Source organism: Rhinolophus hipposideros, assembly GCF_964194185.1.
Source record: "Rhinolophus hipposideros genome assembly, chromosome: 15".
Classification (NCBI taxonomy): Eukaryota; Metazoa; Chordata; class Mammalia; order Chiroptera; family Rhinolophidae; genus Rhinolophus; species Rhinolophus hipposideros.
In genome coordinates this window covers 24,975,341-24,995,054 of record NC_138061.1, presented here as the reverse complement: position 1 = coordinate 24,995,054, position 19,714 = coordinate 24,975,341, and the positions used below count along the sequence as shown (strand labels likewise).

At 36.5% G+C, this 19,714-nt stretch overlaps 1 protein-coding gene across 1 annotated transcript in view; it reads right to left on the bottom strand.

The window, feature by feature from the left end:
* HPSE2 (heparanase 2 (inactive)) overlaps window positions 1-19,714 on the bottom strand; it is a 523,392-nt gene that overhangs the window by 461,633 nt on the left and 42,045 nt on the right. The window contains exon 3 of the mRNA XM_081074716.1: window positions 13,826-13,987. Coding sequence (XP_080930842.1) covers window positions 13,826-13,987 — 162 coding nt within the window. The remainder of the gene's footprint in view (window positions 1-13,825; window positions 13,988-19,714) is intronic.

Genomic DNA, 19,714 nt, shown 5'->3' with positions numbered 1-19,714 from the left:
ATCAGCTAAAAATTAAGTAAACAACATTTTTAAATTGTGTTTTATTTTGATAATGGTTCAAAAATCTTTTTTGCTATTTTTAAAATAGTATTATAATAATAATAATGTCTGGGCATTATATAAATGTTCCATAAGACACATTATAAAAATAACACACCAACTCAATTTCCAGATAGTCTCCTTGATAATTCATACATTTTTTTGGACAACCTCTTGTCAGATTATTTTACCACATTATGTGGATGACAAAGATTTCATACTGAAAGACAAACCGTCAACTTTACAATTTTCTTGTTCCTTTGTGCTGGCATTAGAATTACATTTAATCCAGTTTCTTTTCAAAAATCCCTTTAAATCTACTTAACTGGTCACATGTGAACTGCAATATGTTGAAATACACCAAAAATAAACTAACAGATGATGGTACATTATTAATTCCTCTCAATTATGAAAATTCTTACTCTATTTTGAGAATAAACAAAACAGGTAAAAAAACTAATAATCTTCCAACAAGTTGACTGCATAATTAGTTATTAGTAAAACCCCTCCCGTCAATGGGTTTTCTGGCACAGCTCTTGAAGTGCCTATCTACCCTCACCCTCTACCCGCCTGGATCTTAGAGATCACTGACCTAAACCCTCTAAAATCCACTGCTGGGTTCAACCAGACCTGCAGAAGCTGTTTGCATTTAATTCACTGTCCAAATATTGCTTTTACTCAATTATGTTTTGATGTGATGTCATCAGCCTAAACAAAGGAACCTATGAGAAACTGTTTCTCATGGTGAGAAAACAGGAGAGCTAAAGTTAAAATAAATTCAGAATACTTCTTCCTACATCATCTTTAACAGAGAGAATGGGTGAAAAGAAAGGAAGACATAATCATCATTTCTCCAGGTCTCCTAACGCAAAGACTAATGACAACAAGGAAGCTCATTCTGGGATTCATAAAAACAAAGCATACATCAACTGGGTAGTCAATCACCAATGGTCCAAAGCCTAATTTTGAGAGAAGGAGAACATGAGCACTTCCTTTAGTGATTCTTTGTACTAATTTTCAATACAATGCTTTTAATGTACAAAATGTAGTTTTTGTAGTTATAGCCTTTTCTCCTATGTTACCTTTTTTCTGATCATATTTATTGAAATGCAATTTTATGTCTGTTGAATCTAAAAATAAGAAATTGAGTTTGTAAAAAAATTTTTTTTCACTTATGTGATGGTTCATCAGAGGACTTACAAGGAACAGAGTATATTTCTGTACTTAAAACCCTAAAGCAGTTGGAGAAAAAGGGAATGTCTAGTCATGATTGGTCCCTTGTGTATGACCACTAACTTTTACACAGACTCTTCATTGTGTTGAATTTTTAAATATGTCAAATTCCTTCTGATTTCTTTTCTGCTAAGCCTCAGAGCTTCAATTTAGGGTAATCAGAAATAATTCTAATACCAAGTGATATTCATCTAGTTAGTATTATGCCTTCAAGGAACTCAAAATGCTTGACCAAAAAATTGTGAACAATGCATCCCACATGACACATTTTCAGACCTGTATTTTCCAGAGGACTAACTGACTCTTTGTGTTTTATTTTACTAATCCTTACATGAATCCTAGATAACTGAGAACCCAAGGTTCAGAGTGGTCGAAAGGTTTATCATGAAGATACCAAAAGTTAAAAACAGAGCTCAAAATTGTTTCTGATTGTTTTCACCATTATTATGTCAACTGACATTTTAAAAGTAGACATATTTCAGTACCAGAAAAGAAACTGAGCTACCCAAGAGTAATATTTGTATTTAAAAGCATAGCAAGATTAATCACAATAATAAATCCAACATATATTGAATACTTACTGGATGCCAGGCACTATGCTAAAGCATTACCTACATAATGTCATTTAATCCTCAAACAATTCTCTGAGGTAGGTAAGATACAGTCACCATTTTATGCCTAAGGATGTTAAAGCTAAAGACAGAATTAAAAAAAAAAAAAAAACTTGCCCAAGATGACAGAGCTGGTAAGTGGCTGTTTTAGAGTCAAACTCAGACTCTGTGATTCCAAAATTCACATGTTGAATCAATACATTAGTTGGAATTAAAAGCTGCCCAACTACTTGTGCATTTCTGCTCCAAAGGACCACTATGATTCCTTCATTTATAAAGAGATGAAGCAGATCTCTTACCACTTATGACGTATTTTCACACTCATTATCTTATTATTCAAATACAAGAACAGAACATTATTCCTCCAGCTTTGACACAGCCTGAGACAATAATTCCCAAAAATAATTCAAAGAGAATAGCAATGCACATATTATTACTTATCTATTAATGATGGGGACACTGAGGCTTAGAACATACTAACAATTGATTAAGAGCTGGAAAGTCTCAGCTAAGAGAGGCCTTCCGTGACTGCTGTATCTAAAGTAGTCCTTACTCCCAACCTGCCAACCTCACCCATGTCACAGTAGCAACCAGTAGTTTGACTGTTAAGAGATAATGCAAATAAAAGAGCCCTGGGAGAAATGATGGACCAGACAGAGCTCGACTTACTAAATGAGAAGGGGTAGGGGACTGCTGGCCTGCTGCCAGAGGCAACAATTGGTGGGAAGTGGCAGAGAGAGAGGGGTTGCAGAATGCTTAGAACTCAGGCAGGCTATGTGGCCAAAGACTAGATGTACAACACCCCAAATACCACCACAGAGCAGAATCAAACACCACTATAAAACCTGGTTCTGGACTAGGAACTCCAAGGGCAAGACAGAGACATCCCCAAAATGCTAGCCTGGCAGGAGTGAGGGGGGAGAGAGAGAGAGAGAGAGAGAGAGAGATCCAATACAGAATACTAAACTATAGAACAAAAATAAATTTTAAAAGCCCAAGAATACATTTTTTTGCAATATACCTAACAAAAGATTACTATCGCTAATATATAAAAAAATTTTATAATTCACTAAGAAATTGACCAATAACCTAATGAAAAAGTGGGTAAAGAAACAATTCAAAGAAGAAATTTAAAACAAACAGTAAAGAATGTAAAAAGAGTTAACCTCACTAGTAATCAATGAAATGTAATTAAAAACAACAATGCCATATCAATTATTGTCTATTACACTGACATAGATAAAAGAATGAAAAATAATCAGCATTAGCAGAAGACAAGATAAATGAGTTCTATCATACATTGTTGATGTAAGTATAAATTGGTATGACCTTTCTGGAAGTGCTATGTCAAAGGAATGTAAATTTAAAATTTTGATGCATTCCTTTGACATAGCACTCATACTTCTAGAGATTGTACAAAGACATATGCAGTGATGCTCCTCACATTATTGTTTATAATCATGAAAAATTAGAGACAATCATGATGTCTATCAATAGAAGACAGACATTATTTTTTCTTCTTTTTTAAAAGTACCATTTATTGTTAATTAAATTTAAAAAAAAAAAATGCACATGAACTTTAATCAAGGGGTTGGAAAAGACCATAAAGGTGGTTAGGAAAAGCAAGAGGATGGGAAACAAGGAAGACCGGAACTGACCTGCAGGTGGAGGGAAGATGCTGGTGCTGAGGGAATGGGCCTCGACCCTTCATTCAGGTCCCAGCTCTTCCATCCCCCATACCAACGAGTGGGCTCCACAGGTGCTCCCCCACCTTCCTTCTCACCTCCACCCACTGCCACAGGCTCTGCCATGCCCAGTGAGGGGACTCAGGAATCTTGGTGGGTCCCCCAGTTTGCTCCCACTCCACTGTGACTCCACTGAACACAGACATTATTGATGTCTATCAATAATTATGATATATCCATACAATGCAATTCTACGCAATATAGCCATTACAAAGAATATGAACCTATGTTCTCTGATATATAAAGATGTCCACAAAACAGCAAGAGAAAATATGTTTAAAAATGATAGACATTATATTAACTGGTTTATATAAAATATGTGCTGTTTCCTATATGTTTATGATTCATGTATATGTGTGTTGTGTGGATAGAAAGATCCTAAAAGAGTATCAATCAGGGGATTTCTGGTCAAGATGGCAGAGTAGGTAAATGCGTGTTCACCTCCTCTCAGGACCTCATCAGTTACAACTAAACTACAGAACAACCACCATTGAGAATTGCCTGAAGTCTAGCTGACCTGAAACCCTACAACTATGGATACACAGAAGAAGCCACCTTTACATTGGTAGGAGGGGTAGAGATAAGAGAGGGCTGGTCCCACACCCATGTGTGACCATTAAAAATCAAGAGGCACATCTTGGTTGTGGAGGTCACCCCTCCCCCAACAAGAAGCAAAGGGTCCCAGCCCAACCCCAGGCTCCCCAGCCCAGGGTTCCGGTGCTGGGGAGAGATGTCCTTTAACTTCCAGGTAGGAAAAACAGCCGAGATTGTGGTTGAGTGAGACGGAGGGCAGCTACAGTTCTAGGCACTACTCTTAAAGGGCCTGCACAGGGAATTACTAGCTGATGGACTTACTCGTTCTGAGCTCCAGCACTGAGGCAGCAGCTTGTAAGACACCAGGGACATACGGGAAGAACTGAATTCTCTGGCTGCAGGGTGAGGGCTAGAGGGGCAGCTTTTTCCCAGACAGAAGAGCTCGCAGAAGCCATTGTTTCTTTGCTGAACCCTCCCCCTCCCTACATGCAGATGCAGCCAGATGCCACATCTGAGTCTCCATCAAACTGGCTATCACCTTTCATCTGCCCTGCCCTAGTGATTCCCTGAGACCCCACCCCACCCAACTTTCAGGCATACCCAAGACACTACCAGTGGCTTTTCCCTAAAACCTGTCTTAGCTCATGTTGCAGACTTTCCTAAAAGCTCTCAAAGGTTCACAAAATCCAAACAAGCAGCATCTGGCTTTGGTATGTACTGTACCACTGGCTGAGTAGGCCCAACCCCGGCACTAGCAACAGCCAGCCTCAGTTCGAGGCTTGGCCTCTCAAGGCAACTCCAAGCTCAGCATGGGCAGAGGCCATCTGCAGATTGTTTTATGGCTCATATAGGTGGTCTGGGCAGGGCACAGGCTGCAGCTAAAAATGGCCTGCAGCGGGTCACTGCTAGGACGTCCCAGTGCCGGCAAGCCGGGTGGCCAGCTTCAAACCAAGCCAGACAATCACTCAGCCACCTCCAAAGACGAAACACCCAAAGGGCAGACTGGACAGGCACCTGGGCCATGGTAAAGTGAACCCTGCTCTGTAGGGTCAGCCCTTGCACCACAGCTCCTCCACTGTAGTCACCACAAGTCTTCACAATCAATCAGCCTGAGATTCCATCCCTCTCATTGACGTGGAAACAGAAACCAAGCTTCAATTACAACAGGAGGGCAGACACAACCCACACAAGAGACATACATAGAGCGCCCAGCTCTGGTGACCAGCTCTGGTGAATAGTTGGTATCCCACAGAGCACCTACTATTAATACATAAGGCCACTCTACTAAGACTGGAAGGCATAGTGGTCTTCCCATGTTTCCCCAAAAATAAGACCTAACTGGAAAATAAGCCCAACCATGATTTTTCAGGATGATATCCCCTGAACATAAGCCCTAATGAGTCTTTTGGAGCAACAGTTAATATAAGATACAGTCTTATTTTCGGGGAAATATGGTACCTAATACATAGGAACAAACACAGGGAGGCAGCCAAAATGGGGAGACAAAGAAACATGTCCCAAATAAAAGAACAGAAAAAATACCAAACAAAATGGAGATAAGCGATCTACCAGATTCAGAATTCCAAACACTGTTATAAGAATGTTCAATAATCTCAAGGAGAACTTCAACAAAGAGATAGGAAACATAAAAATGGAGATAGAAAATATAAAAAAGAACCAGTCAGAAATAAAGACTACAATAACTAAAATGAAAAATACATTAGAAGGAATCAACAATAGACTAGGTGAAGCAGAGGATCTAATCAGCGATTTAGAAGATATGGTAGCCGAAAAAGCCCAATCAGAAAAGAAAAAAGAATCCAAAAAATGAGGATAGCTTAAAGGGCCTCTGAGACAACATCAAGCATAACAACATTTTCATCATAGGGGTACCCGAGGAGAAGAGAGAGAGCAATGAACTGAAAATCTATTTGAAGAAATAATGAAGGAAACTTCCTTAACCTGGAGAAGAAAATAGACACACAAGGAAGTGCAGATTCCCAAGCAAGATAAACCCAAAGAGGTCCACACCAACACACATCATAATTAAAATGCCAAAGGTTAAAGACAAAGAGAGATTCTTAAAAGCACCAAGAGGAAGACAGTTAGTTACCTACAAAAAAGCTCCCATAAAACTATCAGCTGATTTCTCAATAGAAACTTTGCAGGCCAGAAAGGATTGGCAATATTCAAAGTGATGAAAAGCAAGGACCTACAACCAAGATTATTCTACCCAGCAAAGCTATCATTTAGAATCAAAGGACAAACAAAGAGCTTCCCAGACAAGAAAAACTAAAGAAGTTCATCAGCACCAAACCAGTATTACAAGGAATCTTAGAGGGACTTCTTTAAGATGAAGAAAAAAAAGATGAAAATATGAATAATAAAATGGCAATTACTACACATCTATCAACAATTACTTTCAATGTAAATGGATTAAATGCTCCAATCAAAAGATAGGGTAGCTGAATAGAGAAGAAAATAAGACCCTTACATATGCTGCCTACGATAGACTCACTTTAGATCAAAAGACACACACAGACTGAAGGTAATGGGATGGGAAGAAGATATTTCATGAAAATGGAAATAAACAAACCAAAAAAAAGGTGAGGAAGCAATACTTATACCAGACAAAATACAGTTTAAAACAAATGCTATAACGTGACAAAGAAGGACCCTGTAATCCCACTTCTGGGTATTTAACCGAAGAAACTCAAAACACTACTTCGAGGGGACAAGTGCATGCATATGTTCATTGCAGCATTTTTTATAATGGCCAAGATGTGGGGCTGCCTGGGTGTCCATTGATGGATAAATGGATAAAGAGTAGGTGGTACATATATACAATGGAAAATTGCTCAGCCTGGAAAGGGAATGGGTTTTCGCCATTTGCGGCTGCAAGGATGGACCTGGAGGGTATTGTGCTGAGTGGAGTGTGTCAGGCAGGGAAAGATAGGTGCAATGTGATTTCACTTATATGTAGAATCTAAATAACAAAATAAACAAATAAACAAAAGAGAAATAAACTCATAGATACAAAGAACATTTTGATGGTTGCCATATTGGGGGTGGGGGGTTGGAGTGGATGAAAAAGGGGAAGGGGTTAAGAAGTAAAAACTGGTTGTTACACAGTAGTCATGAGGATGTAGGATATAACACAAGGAATACAGTCAACAATACTGTAATAACTATGAACAATGTCAGATGGATACTAGATTTTTCAGGGTGACAGATGGGAGGGGAGTTGGGGAGGAGGGTGAAAAAGGTGAAGGGATTAAGAAGTACAAATTGGTAATTACAAAATAGTCATGGGGATGTAAAGTTAAGCATAGGGAATACAGTTAATAATAAGGTAATAACTATGTACAGTGCCGGGTGAGTACTAGACTAGTCAGGGGGATCACTTCTTAAATTATATAAATGTCTAACCACCATGCTGTATACCTAAAATTAATATAAAATAATAATGAATGTCAACTGTAATTGAAAATTTTTAAAAGGAGGGAAGGGCGAATGGGAATAAGAATTATGCCCAAATTTCCAGGTATAAAACAAATAAGTCATGAGGATGTAATGTACAGCACAGGGAATACAGTCAATAATATTGTGATAGCGTGAGACAGTCCTACATGATTGCTGGACTTATCATGGTGATCACTTCTATAGGTACATATATAAATGTTGAATAACTATGATATACACCTGAAACTAATATAACATTGTATATTAGCTATATTTTAATAATAATAAAAATATTTTAACTAAGATAAAGGTGGGTTCTGCAAACTCAACAACAAAAGTAAGTATATGAGAATAGCCATGAAAACCTCAAAAAGAAGAATGAGGGATTGGTAAATAAGCCTTACCAGATATCAAGACAGTATAGTATTAGCACAGAAATAAAGAATAGAAAAATGACAGAAAATACTGTTCAGAAATAGGTACAAATATATGTGGATATATAATATATAACATATATGATCTTTCAGTTCAGTGGCAAAAGAATGTTTTATTTTAAAAACAGTGTATGCAAAGTTGGCTAGCTACTTGGAAGAAAACAACCTTATATACTTCCATCACACTATATATAAACATAAATTCCAGTCATAGTAAAAGATTAAAGTTCTTAATTAAAGACAGAGTTGAAAAATAAATGACATTCAGGGAGGAAAATGGTTTGCAATACATATGACAAAAGATTAACGTTCGTAATTCACAACGAGCACTTACAAACTGATAAGAAACAGATCAACACCCCATTTTTTAGAAGGCAAAGACTACGATTAGAAATTCACAAAACACAAAATGCAAATCACCAATAAATATGTGAACTCACCCTGGCTAGAGCCAGAAAATTGCAACAGTAAGATAATAGTTCTCACCTGTTAGACTGAAAAAGGTTGAAAAGAGCAATAATACCCAGTGCTAATGAGAATGCTAGGAAATAATTACTCTCGTACAATGCTAGTGGAAATGGGACTTGCTACAATCTTTTCTGAAAATTATCTGGCAAGATGCATTAATATGGTGTAAAATATACAGTAATAGAAGAAGAACTGACTTTGGATGGTGAACACACAATGCAATATATAAATGATGTATTATAGAATTGTACACTTGAAACCTATACAATTATACTAACCCATGTCACCCCAATAAACTTCATTAAAAAATTTTTTTTAATGGAGGCGATAAAAGGAAAAAATCCATAAATTGGACTTCATCAAAATTAAGTTTCTGGTCTTGGAAAGAAACTATTAAGAAAATTAAAAAGACAAGTTAGAGAGAAAAAAATATTTGTAAATCACATATCTGATGAAGAACCTGTTGCCCAAAATATATACAGAACTCTTACAACTCCATAATAAAAAACCAAACTCATTAATTTTTTTTAATGGGCAAAAGGCTTGAACAGACAGTTCACCAAAGAAGATATAAAGATGGCAAATAAGCACCTGGAGAGATGCTCAATATAATTAGTCATAAGGTAAATTGCAAAAAAAAAATCACGAGATACTGCTACATATTCACTAGAATAACTAAAATTTAAAGCACAGACAATACTCATTGTTGGCGAGGATGTGAAGGAACGAACTCTCACACACTGCTGGAGGGCTGCAAGATAGTACAGTCGCTTTGGAAAATAGTCCGACAGTTCCTTATAAACTTAAACACACACCATAAAATCAAGCAGCACCACTCCTAGGTACCTACGTAAGAGAAATGAAAACCTAAGTCAACACAAAGATCTGAGAAAAAATGTTTATACTGGCTTTATTCATAATCACCAAAAACTAGAAATAAAACAAATGTCCATCAACAAACAGATGAATGGATAAACAAATTGTAGGCTATTCATAACATAAAATGTTACTCAGCAATAAAAAGCAATGAAATGCTGATATATGCAACAAGATGAAAGAATCAAAAAAAATATGCTACGAGAAAGAAATCAGACACACACAACCACTTTATTATTCCATTTCCATGACATCTAGAGTAAAATATCACATCAGACACGCCTAAGGACTGGAGGTGGGGAAAAGAGATTGACTGCAAAGGGAAATAAGAGAACTTTTAGGGTGATAGACATCTTCTATATCTTGATGGTGATGGTGGTTATATAACTATAGATTGTACATTTGTCAAAATTTCTTTTCTGCATGTAAGTTATACCTCAATAAACCTAAACTTTAAAAATGTAAAAATACATACCTTTTTACCCAGACACCCCACTTTGAGAAGTCTACTCTACAGAAATAAACGTGTCAATATGTATATAAATTAATGGACATTAATAGGGGGATGATTAAATAAAGTACGTTATATTCAATGTTATAGAATATGATGTAAATAATTTAAAAGATCTGAAAATAGTCCTTTGAGCATTATGGTTTATGGGAACTGAAAGAACAGTTCCATTCCACTAATCTGAGCCCTTTTGCTTAACTGAAGTTAGAAGAATGGGCCACAACAGGGTAGTATGAGCCTCTTTTGCTCAATTCATTTGCCACAGTCACACAGTAAAGCTGTCCACAAGAATTCCAGTCCACTTTGGACTGAAAGAGGTACAAAACCAAAAGTGGCAGCCAATAACATGACAAATCCTCATAAGCTATACTGGAAAGCATCTTGAGTAATGCCATCTATTTATAATAGCCACGGATCAGGGTGCCTGGTTATTCCTTGCCCTCAAAGAGTTTATATTCTAAGAAAAATCCTAGAAAATGTATTGCACCTTAAAGGTGCAACTTTTATTTTCTGTTTCTGTTTTTCATTTGATTCTAGTACAGGGATCCACCACAAAAGTCCAATTGACACCTCAAAGTGGAGGGGGTGTGAGAGGAGGGAGACACATAACTGAATCTGAACCTATAAAAGTTATTTAATAGATGTCAAAATAATCCCTTCAAGTAGTCTTCAAGCGAATTCATTATGTACACAGCAGAACATTTTTAACAAATTTACAGAACGTCACTACATTAAGAATCCTGAGAGCACAAAGAAATGGAAGACATGATCCCTGTTCTTTCTCAAAGGCTCCTACCCAACTCTCCCTCTCATTTGTCACTCCTTGATTAATATGCACAGTGACATTAACACTCTCAGACTCAAGAAGCTACAGGACAAGCATAAATTCAGGTGTTGGTGAGCCAGTGTGATAAGTGCAGGATACAACTCATCCCCATTTAAAATAGTTCTATCACTGATGTTCCACTGGGATTACTCCATCACTTTCCCATCACCTTAGATTTTATTTCAAAAACCCACTAGGTTAGATGAGGCTAACGTCATGTCCAACAGCATGTAAATCATTCACATAAAAACATTAAGACTTGCTTAATACCATGGAGAAATGTATTTTTCTAAACATGTGATACAATGGGGACTACTTCAATAAGATACATGCACTAAAGGATGATTATTCTTTTCCATTAGTGGGCTGTCATGAGGACTGTAGAGTTGTGTCCTTTTTTAAAATGGTCAGATGACCCTCACAGCTAGAACATCATTTGCCCTCATCTGAGAAGTAGCTGTTTAAGAGAGATCATCAGCTGTACTGCAGATTATGAAGCCATGCCTCTCGCCTCAAAGCTCAAAGTCAAATCAGCAGAAATGGACCATCGAAGAATGAGGCCTTGCTTGGGAGGTGGGGGGCAACCACCACTATCTTTAATATGCTTTTACCCACCTGACATTCCAATCCCTTTATCAATTTCTTACTATACTGACATTTCAATCACTTTATTCTTTCCTATACTGTGATCTTAGTTGTCCAATTTTGAAAGAAAGAATATACCACTAATTGACCAGAAAACAATTATGGTATTTGTTTCATATACATGAAATTCTGTTAATAATTGGGGAGAAGGGTTGAGGGGAGGCCAGAGGCATGAAAAAGTGATCTCTTCTGAGATTTTGGAGGCTCAGTTTCCTCATCCTGTTCCCACATAAATACTTCCACTGCAGATATCTCAAACATTATGCCAGAGTTATACAAAATAAGTGGAACATCACCAAGCAGAAATCCTAGAGTAGGTGTTCTGAACATGTTGGTAAAGAAAGTCACTTCATTTGAGAGGTCTCTGCCCCTTCAACCTCACCCTCTTTACCAATATACATTCATCACTGAAAAGGGAAATATTTACAAAAGTTAGTTTAGTTATGTTTAAATATTATGTTTAGCTGTCTGGAGACCATGTTCTCAAAATTTATACAAGAAATCAAGGATTAAACTTCATAACAATTAGAAAACCACACTGTGTAAAATCAAAGACTTAGTTAAAGGACATTAAAATAGCTTTACCATTGGTGCTAAACTGAAATGACTCCATCTCTTCCCAACACCTGGAACCAAAACCTTTTGAACTTTCATGTAAACACACCGGGGCACACCAAATGCTCTGTCTGCAGCAAGGTACCACCTCTGCACCGGCATTTGGGTGAAAAATGTGGAAAATGCCTGAGGACTCTTTGAAGCAGCTTCGGAGAAGTAAGAGCAGGAAAGAGGCTCTTCTCTAGGGTAAGTTTGTTTAGCGGAAAGTAAGCAAGTTGTCAGGGTAAAAGTTGACAATGTTGATTCCAACAGTTTGAACTGTGAATAAACATCCAAAGGGATTATGTTACAGAGAATTAGAAAAGATTCCATTGAACTCAATGGAACACTTGTGTTTTCAAAGATAATATGCCTTCAAGCCACACTCTGGATGCACAGTTTAGGGTTAGAATTACTCTAAGTCCTTTCTATGCCACATTAAAGAACATGGGGTCTGACCTCTCTAATATGTGCCTAAAAGTATTAGAATAAGGATGGAATAAAAATATTTCCTTTCCAATCATTGAACTGGAAAACACTAAATACATGTACAATTTGTACACTTCAAGTACACTGAAAATTTTGGAGAGAAATCTATGTTCTTCCCAAACATCTAAACTTAAACACAGTTTCACTAACCAATTTAGGGGAATGCATGCATTGGCCATAAATCACTTTTAAGTCTTCCTTCTTTAATGAGCTATCAAAGAGCAAAAAACAGGGCCTATACTTATGAAATCCATAATCCTCTTCTCTGCTCACCAAAACCACATTTAAAATCTGGCTTTCATCTCATGCTGTTGGGTTTTCTACCAGGTACAGGATGAAAAGTTGGGAATGCCTTGTGCTTTTCAAAAGCACAACAATTTGGTTGCCACTCAGCAATTCTTAGTGAAATGCCAGGAAGCCTATTAAAAAGAAAGTTTAAATTTTCCTAACTTGGACTTTAAAAAGAAATAAGTGTGAGATGTTCATAGCCTGTCAGACATTTCATCTTTTTATTTTTAAAATATTCATAAACAAGGGAAAATACACTTTTGATTTGATAAAGTTTATGTGGATCGATACAACGCATGTCTGCCTTTCATGCCATCAAGAAAATGGAGGTAATTTGAACTGCTCTTCTTAGTTCATCTCAAGCCCTTCATGATTCTCACATCACAGTCTGCTACTAGAATCTTTTCCAAAACTTAACAAAGGCATGCAACTCCCATGCTCTTTACCAGCAAAGTTTGCAGGCAACCTGGTAAAAAGTTCTTTCTCCTTTGAGGTCTCTCTCACACATATTCACTTCCCTCCTAGAACCAAGGATGTAAGGGAGTACGGCTCAGCCTTACAGCCTCTTTGCTCTTAAAAAGAAAGTCAAATTCCCCAGATATTTTCAAACTCCACCAGGAACAAAACATGCTCAGCTTTGCCTGTGGATCATTATCTCTTGTACATTTCATCTTTATATTCATTGGGTTCATAGAAAGGGCATACACAGAAAGAGGAAAATAGCTGCTTCTAGACACCAAATTTAGTAATTCTCTCAAATCTACTGGCACACATCTAAAAAGTCCTATTTTTATAAGGCTTCATTAGGTTTTCATTGGTTCTGTCTTTTGAGAACACACATGCTGAATCGCCCATAACCTCAAGCCAAAATACATCTGCAAACTACAAGAAATATTTTTTATAGGAAGACAAGAGTCATCACATTTAAAAAAGGGATACAGTGAGTGGAGACAGACAGATGTGGGCTCATCTGGATCCCACTTTAGTGTCTCCCAAGCATCAAGTTGCTAACTGATGGAGGCCATCAATCGACAGTGCTCTAAGATTCCAGCCAACTCCAATAGCCTTACCTGTTAATATGAGATTACTGTAAGTATTGGAGAATTGCTCCTTTAGAAGAACCAGATGCATCTGAGCTGCTTTCTCCCGTTGGAGTTCCAGCATAACATCAGGGTGCTGGGCAATCTTGCAGCCTTTCTGTTTATCCAAGGCAACGTCACTTCGAACAATGTCTACAAAAAGAAAAAAGGCAGGCCGCACAAATGAAAAGCAAAACAACAACAACAAAAAATACACACATCAAAGTTCTATTCCACCCCAAAATGACAGAACTTAAAAACTTATAAACTAAAAAAAAAAAAAAAACTTATAAACTTATAAACAGTATTTTCATCAGAATAAAAAGATTCAGAAGTAATAAACCTGAGGGTCTCAACTTCATGATACATCCTGCAAGTTTCTCTGGTCATTTCCAAATTCTTGGGAGATTTTTTTCTGTTTATTATCTCTCTCTGAACTCATTTAAGATTATCACTTCTCCATCTCCCTTCTAAGTTCACCTCCAGTACTTATTTACCTCCTGTGGCCTTTTCTTAACATCTTTTACAATTCTTCATGGGGAAAAATAATGCAACCTTGTCTGAATACAAGTGACTATGAAGGTCATTTCCTCTACCTCACGCTCTAGGACCAGGTTATGATAGCTCAGGCATTTATATTCAGGAAACTCGAGCTGCTCTTCTGTGGGTATGCTGCTCAGAATTTCTCCTATTTTTTCAAGTACCTCTGGGTACATTTTCACTCAGTAATCACTCTTTAAATCTAGAAGTATTTTGTGAGTCACTGAAGAAAGCAGGAGTACAGCTAGAGTTGCTTTTCAGATCTGCCTTTTTCTCAATTATTTTCCCATTAGTTATAGGCTGCTTTTTAAAACTCAGTATGCATTTCACTCTAAGCAGATGTCTACTCCAGAAAACAGCCTTCCTCCAAAACAAATATTCATCTAGAATGCTTCTCAATTAGGGTAGCTTTCATGTTCTGAAGTTACTTGTTTTATTTTTACAAATTAAAATATAATTCAGCTGATTATCATAAAAACAAATTATATTCTCAACAGCAATCTGTATGGCAACTCTAGAAACTTTCAAGTTTTACAGAGCAAACTATTTAGGAGAAAATGCTAAATGAATGAATGAATGAATGAATGATAACAGCTTGGCCACAGTTGACACCAATGGCTTTGGAAGGGAAAAACGAATGGCTGTGTTGATAGCATCAATAAGAAAAATTTGGCTTTTTCAGCAATGCTCAATGACATTTTTACAAAAAATTGGGCATGTAGCATGAAAAGTAGAACATCACTGTGGACAAATAATCTTCAAATCCATAAATAGAGCCCCAAAAGAAAAGCCCAGAGATAAATAAAAACGCATGACAATGAGGGCTAGGATGTGTGGTATACAAAGATTAGCAAGATGTGGGAATGGTCCTCATTCATTCTTAGATGAAAATAGGAGAGCTGTTTGGAAATAATGTAGTATTTATGCTTAAATATAGTTACACCAGTTTCTGGAATGTAGGCAATAAAGAGAACTCTAACATTCAAGTAAGTAACCAATCCCATAGATTTTTACTTTTGAGGTCAAAGATACAGTCTAGTTTTTAAGACCATCAATAGAAGGCAACAGGAAAATAACTCTAGTTTACATTTATTCAAATTACGCTATATAAAAATTTTTAATCACATTGCATCACTGAATCCTTCTAACAATCCTGTGAAAGTATGTGGCAGTCATTGTTGATTAGCTGACCTAAATCCTAAACACAATCCCTTCTCCTTTGCCTTCCTCTACTGTAGAGACTGAAAAGCAAAAATGCACAATTTCCCAGCTGTCCTTGAAGGAAGAGGTGGCCACATAACATGGTTCTGGCCAATAAGCTGCAGACAGACATCCTTGGGGGACTTCCCTTGCCAAATTAAAAGTCAAAAAACTCGCTAAGAGAAAACCAGGTTTTTTTCCTTCAGCCTTTTAGTCCTTCCTATTCTTTATGCCTGAAACAGACATGAGGTCCAGAGTTGTAGTAGCCATTTTGTGGCAACGAGTCAAGAAGCAAGAGGACACAGGACTCCACACTAAAGATGGTGGACAGAAAGATGGGAAGAGCTTAAGTCCCTAAGGCCTTTATCGAGCTTCCATACTTGTGCTAGACTGCCCATCTTTTGATTTCTCATTACGTGAGATGTAGGCACTATTTGTATAAACCATTCATAGTCAATCATGTATTTTTGAAATCCTAATCTGTGTTTGTAATCTTAAAAGATAAAGAATAGTATTATTATCCATACTGTATATCTGAGGGAAAACTGAGGTACACGAAGCTGAAGTGACTTGCTCGAGTTCACATAGCAGGTCAGTCCCCAAATCAAGTAATTCTCAAAGCCAAGTCCAGTGATCTTTCTGGAAGTTACTCTTATATAGAAACTCATGAACTTAATAGTAAAGGAGTATAAACAATAAAAGTGAGGAACTGAAAAGAAAAACCTAATTATACTATTACAGTAGCATACTATAGACAGGCTATCCAAAAAAGGAATATGGCTGATACTTTCCCAGAAAACATTATAAAAGTTGTACCAAAACATATTATAAAGAGTAAAGAGGAGTTTCAATTATCTTGATATCTTCTGATAGAAGTCTAATTCAAAGAGTAGAACACCTAATAAACTCTCTAGTTCCACTCTAATAAATTTATTGCTCAAAAGGCAGAAGAAGCAATAATTATAACTGATATCCTCAACATCATTCAACCAGGACTTTGAAATAAAGTGACCATATTATCTTAATGTTAATAATACTAAGAAAAGAAAAACATGGGCATGGCCAAACGTATCTTCTAGACTTTAGAAAAATACATTTCAACAAGGTTTGGGGGAAAAATAGATATGCTGTATGGATTCTTTATTCAACCTTAATCTGTCTGACATTGTATCAAAAAACTAGATTAAACACAAATCAAGAATACTTATCAAAGATACACACGGTCATATATCTAGAGGAAGAGTTAATACCTTAGATGGTAAACTCAAAATTCAAAATTATCTGGGCAACCTGAAAACTTAGGCTGAAATCCCCAAAATGTAGGTAAAAACATGAACACAAGGTTTATACTGAAAATTAATTACATAAGATAAGGTGGGAAGTCCAGACGCTCAAATATTTAAGATCTTATTAAAATTTGTAGATTTGATTTAAATACAAGCTTAATATAAGTCAGTGACATGCTGCCAAATATAATATTGCTGTCACAACTATTCATGTAATCTTAGACTAAGTTGATAGAACCAGAACATTCAGAATACAGGCCGGAACATAGCCACACTGCATTCCACGCCAGCCAAGGGCAGCAAAATGAAGAGTGAAAGTTAAGCAGACCTCAGTTCAAATTCTGACTTGGTGGTCACTTATTAGTTGCAGAAGTAAGCGCCTCTGTAAGCCTAAATTTCTTCATCCACTATTATGGTAAAGAGTCATAAAATACCTAGCCACCTACACATCCCACCTAATAAGAGTTCTATGAAAGTTAACTATTATTATTTTTGTTTAGTATCCTACTTGTGGTATTATATTTATCTCCAGCTGTAATAGTCTTAGCAGGATACTAACCATCTAGAATGCATCCAAAGAAAAGTATCAAGATAGGAAGTAATTTTATTTTTTAAAAAAAAGCTGAAATTTTTGAGAGTGCTAAGCCATATGAAAGAAGACTTGCTTTCATATGGAGGAGATAACTGACTTACTCTGTATAAATCTCAAAAGTCAAACATTACAGAAGTAACCAAAATACATACTATTCATTCAGTTCCATACGAGAAAACTATAACAACAGAAGCTGTGATATAAGGAAAAGAGCTACTTGAGGATGGAGTGAGTTTCCCATTCCTGGAGATATTCAAGCTGAGACTTGGTGACACAGGCACAATAAAATGATTTCAGTATAGTCATCAAAGCCTGCCAAGTACAGGGTTAGGCACTTTCTCTGACATTATGTGAGGCAATATAATAGATAGTTAAAGGCACAGGCCTTGAATTCAAACAGATACATCATCAAGAAAATGAAAAGACATAAAGAAAATATTTGAAAAACATATATAAAGCATATAAAGAAAATTTTTGACAACTTATAAAAAGATTATCAACCGAGTTTAAAATGAACAAAATATCTGAGGAGATATTTCACCAAAAAAGATACACAAATGGCTAATAAGCACATGAAAACAATGCATAACATCATTAGTCATTAGGAAAATGCAAACTAAAACCACAATGAGGTGTTATCCATTAAAATGACTATAATGCAAAAGACTGAAAATACCAAGTGTTGACAAGGACGTAGAGAAATGGGAGTCTTCATACACTGCTGATAGCAATGTAAAATGGTGCAGACACTTTGGAAAACACTTTAGCAGTTTCTTAAAAAAAAAAAACAACCCATAAACTTACAGTACAAACCAACAAATCACTCCTAGGAATCTACCCAAGAGAAATAAAAGCATATGTTTATACAAAGACTTATACATGAATATTCATAGTGTCATTGTGCATAAGAGCTAAAAACTGGAAACAACCCAAATGTCTACATACTGTTAATGGGATACACAAAATGTGGTAGATCCATATAGTAGAATACTACTCGGCAATAAAAAGAAACAAACGATTGATAAATACTAGACCTAGATAACCTCAACAACATAGACAAAGTGAAAAAGCCAGACACAAAAAGATTATGTATTCTATGAGTCTATTTATGTAAACTGTCTAGAAAGGGAAAATCAAATTATTCAAGACAGAAAACTACCATTGGCTGCCTGAGGCTAGTATGGGAGCAAGGATTGACTGCAAATAGGCATGAGAATGTTCTAAAACTGGATCGTGATGATGACTACGCAATTCTATGCATTTCATAGAAATAACTGAACTATACTCTTACAATAGATGAATTTTATCATTTGTAAATTATGCCTCAAAAAAACTGTTAAAAAGTAACAAAAATACACCTATGTCATAGCATTATTCACAGTAGCCAAAATGTAAAAACAGCCCAAATGCCCATCAAAAGACAAACATAATGTGGCATATACATACAATGTAATATTATTCAGCCTTAGGAAATTCTGGTACATATTACAACATGGATGAACCTTGAAGATATTACACTAAATGCAATAATCCTGTCACAAAAAGATAAATATTTTATGATTCCATTTGTGTGACGTACCTAGAGTGGTCAGATTTATAGAGACGAAGTAGAATGGTGGTTGCCAAAGTCTGGGAGGAGGGAAAATGGGACTTATTTTTTAATGAGTACAGTTTCAGTTTCAGAAGATGAGAAGTGTTCTAAAGATGGATGGTGGTGATGGTTGCACAATAATGTGAATGTACTGAACACCATTTAACCATACACTTCAATATAGTTAAGATGATAAATTTTGTTATGTGTATTTTACCACAATTAGAAATGTTTGGGAGTAATAAAAAAATAACCAGAATTATAGAATTTTTCAAAAAATTAAAACAAAACATGAAATCACCTTAAAACTTTGGGTCTCCAATGCCCTTGTTACATAGTCCATGTTCAGTTTTCTCTGTAGATGATATGGGATTAGATATCACAACTTTGATATACTTTTGTATGCTGCTCATACACAGCCACGTCCAGAAGAATGAGGTGCAGGCCTGAGAGAATGCTTTGGCTGTTCTCACAAACTGACCAAGGAGAGACCAGAGCCACTCCCTTCTCTCCTGGCTTCAAAGCAGCCATAACAACAGCAGGAAAAGGAAGATCCTGACTATTCTGCAGGCCCTTGAAAGAAGTTCACAGATGCTAGAAGAGACACTGTGATGAGAGCCTATAGTCCCAAGCCAAAGTAAACTCGTGATCTACTCTCTCCTCCATCCAAA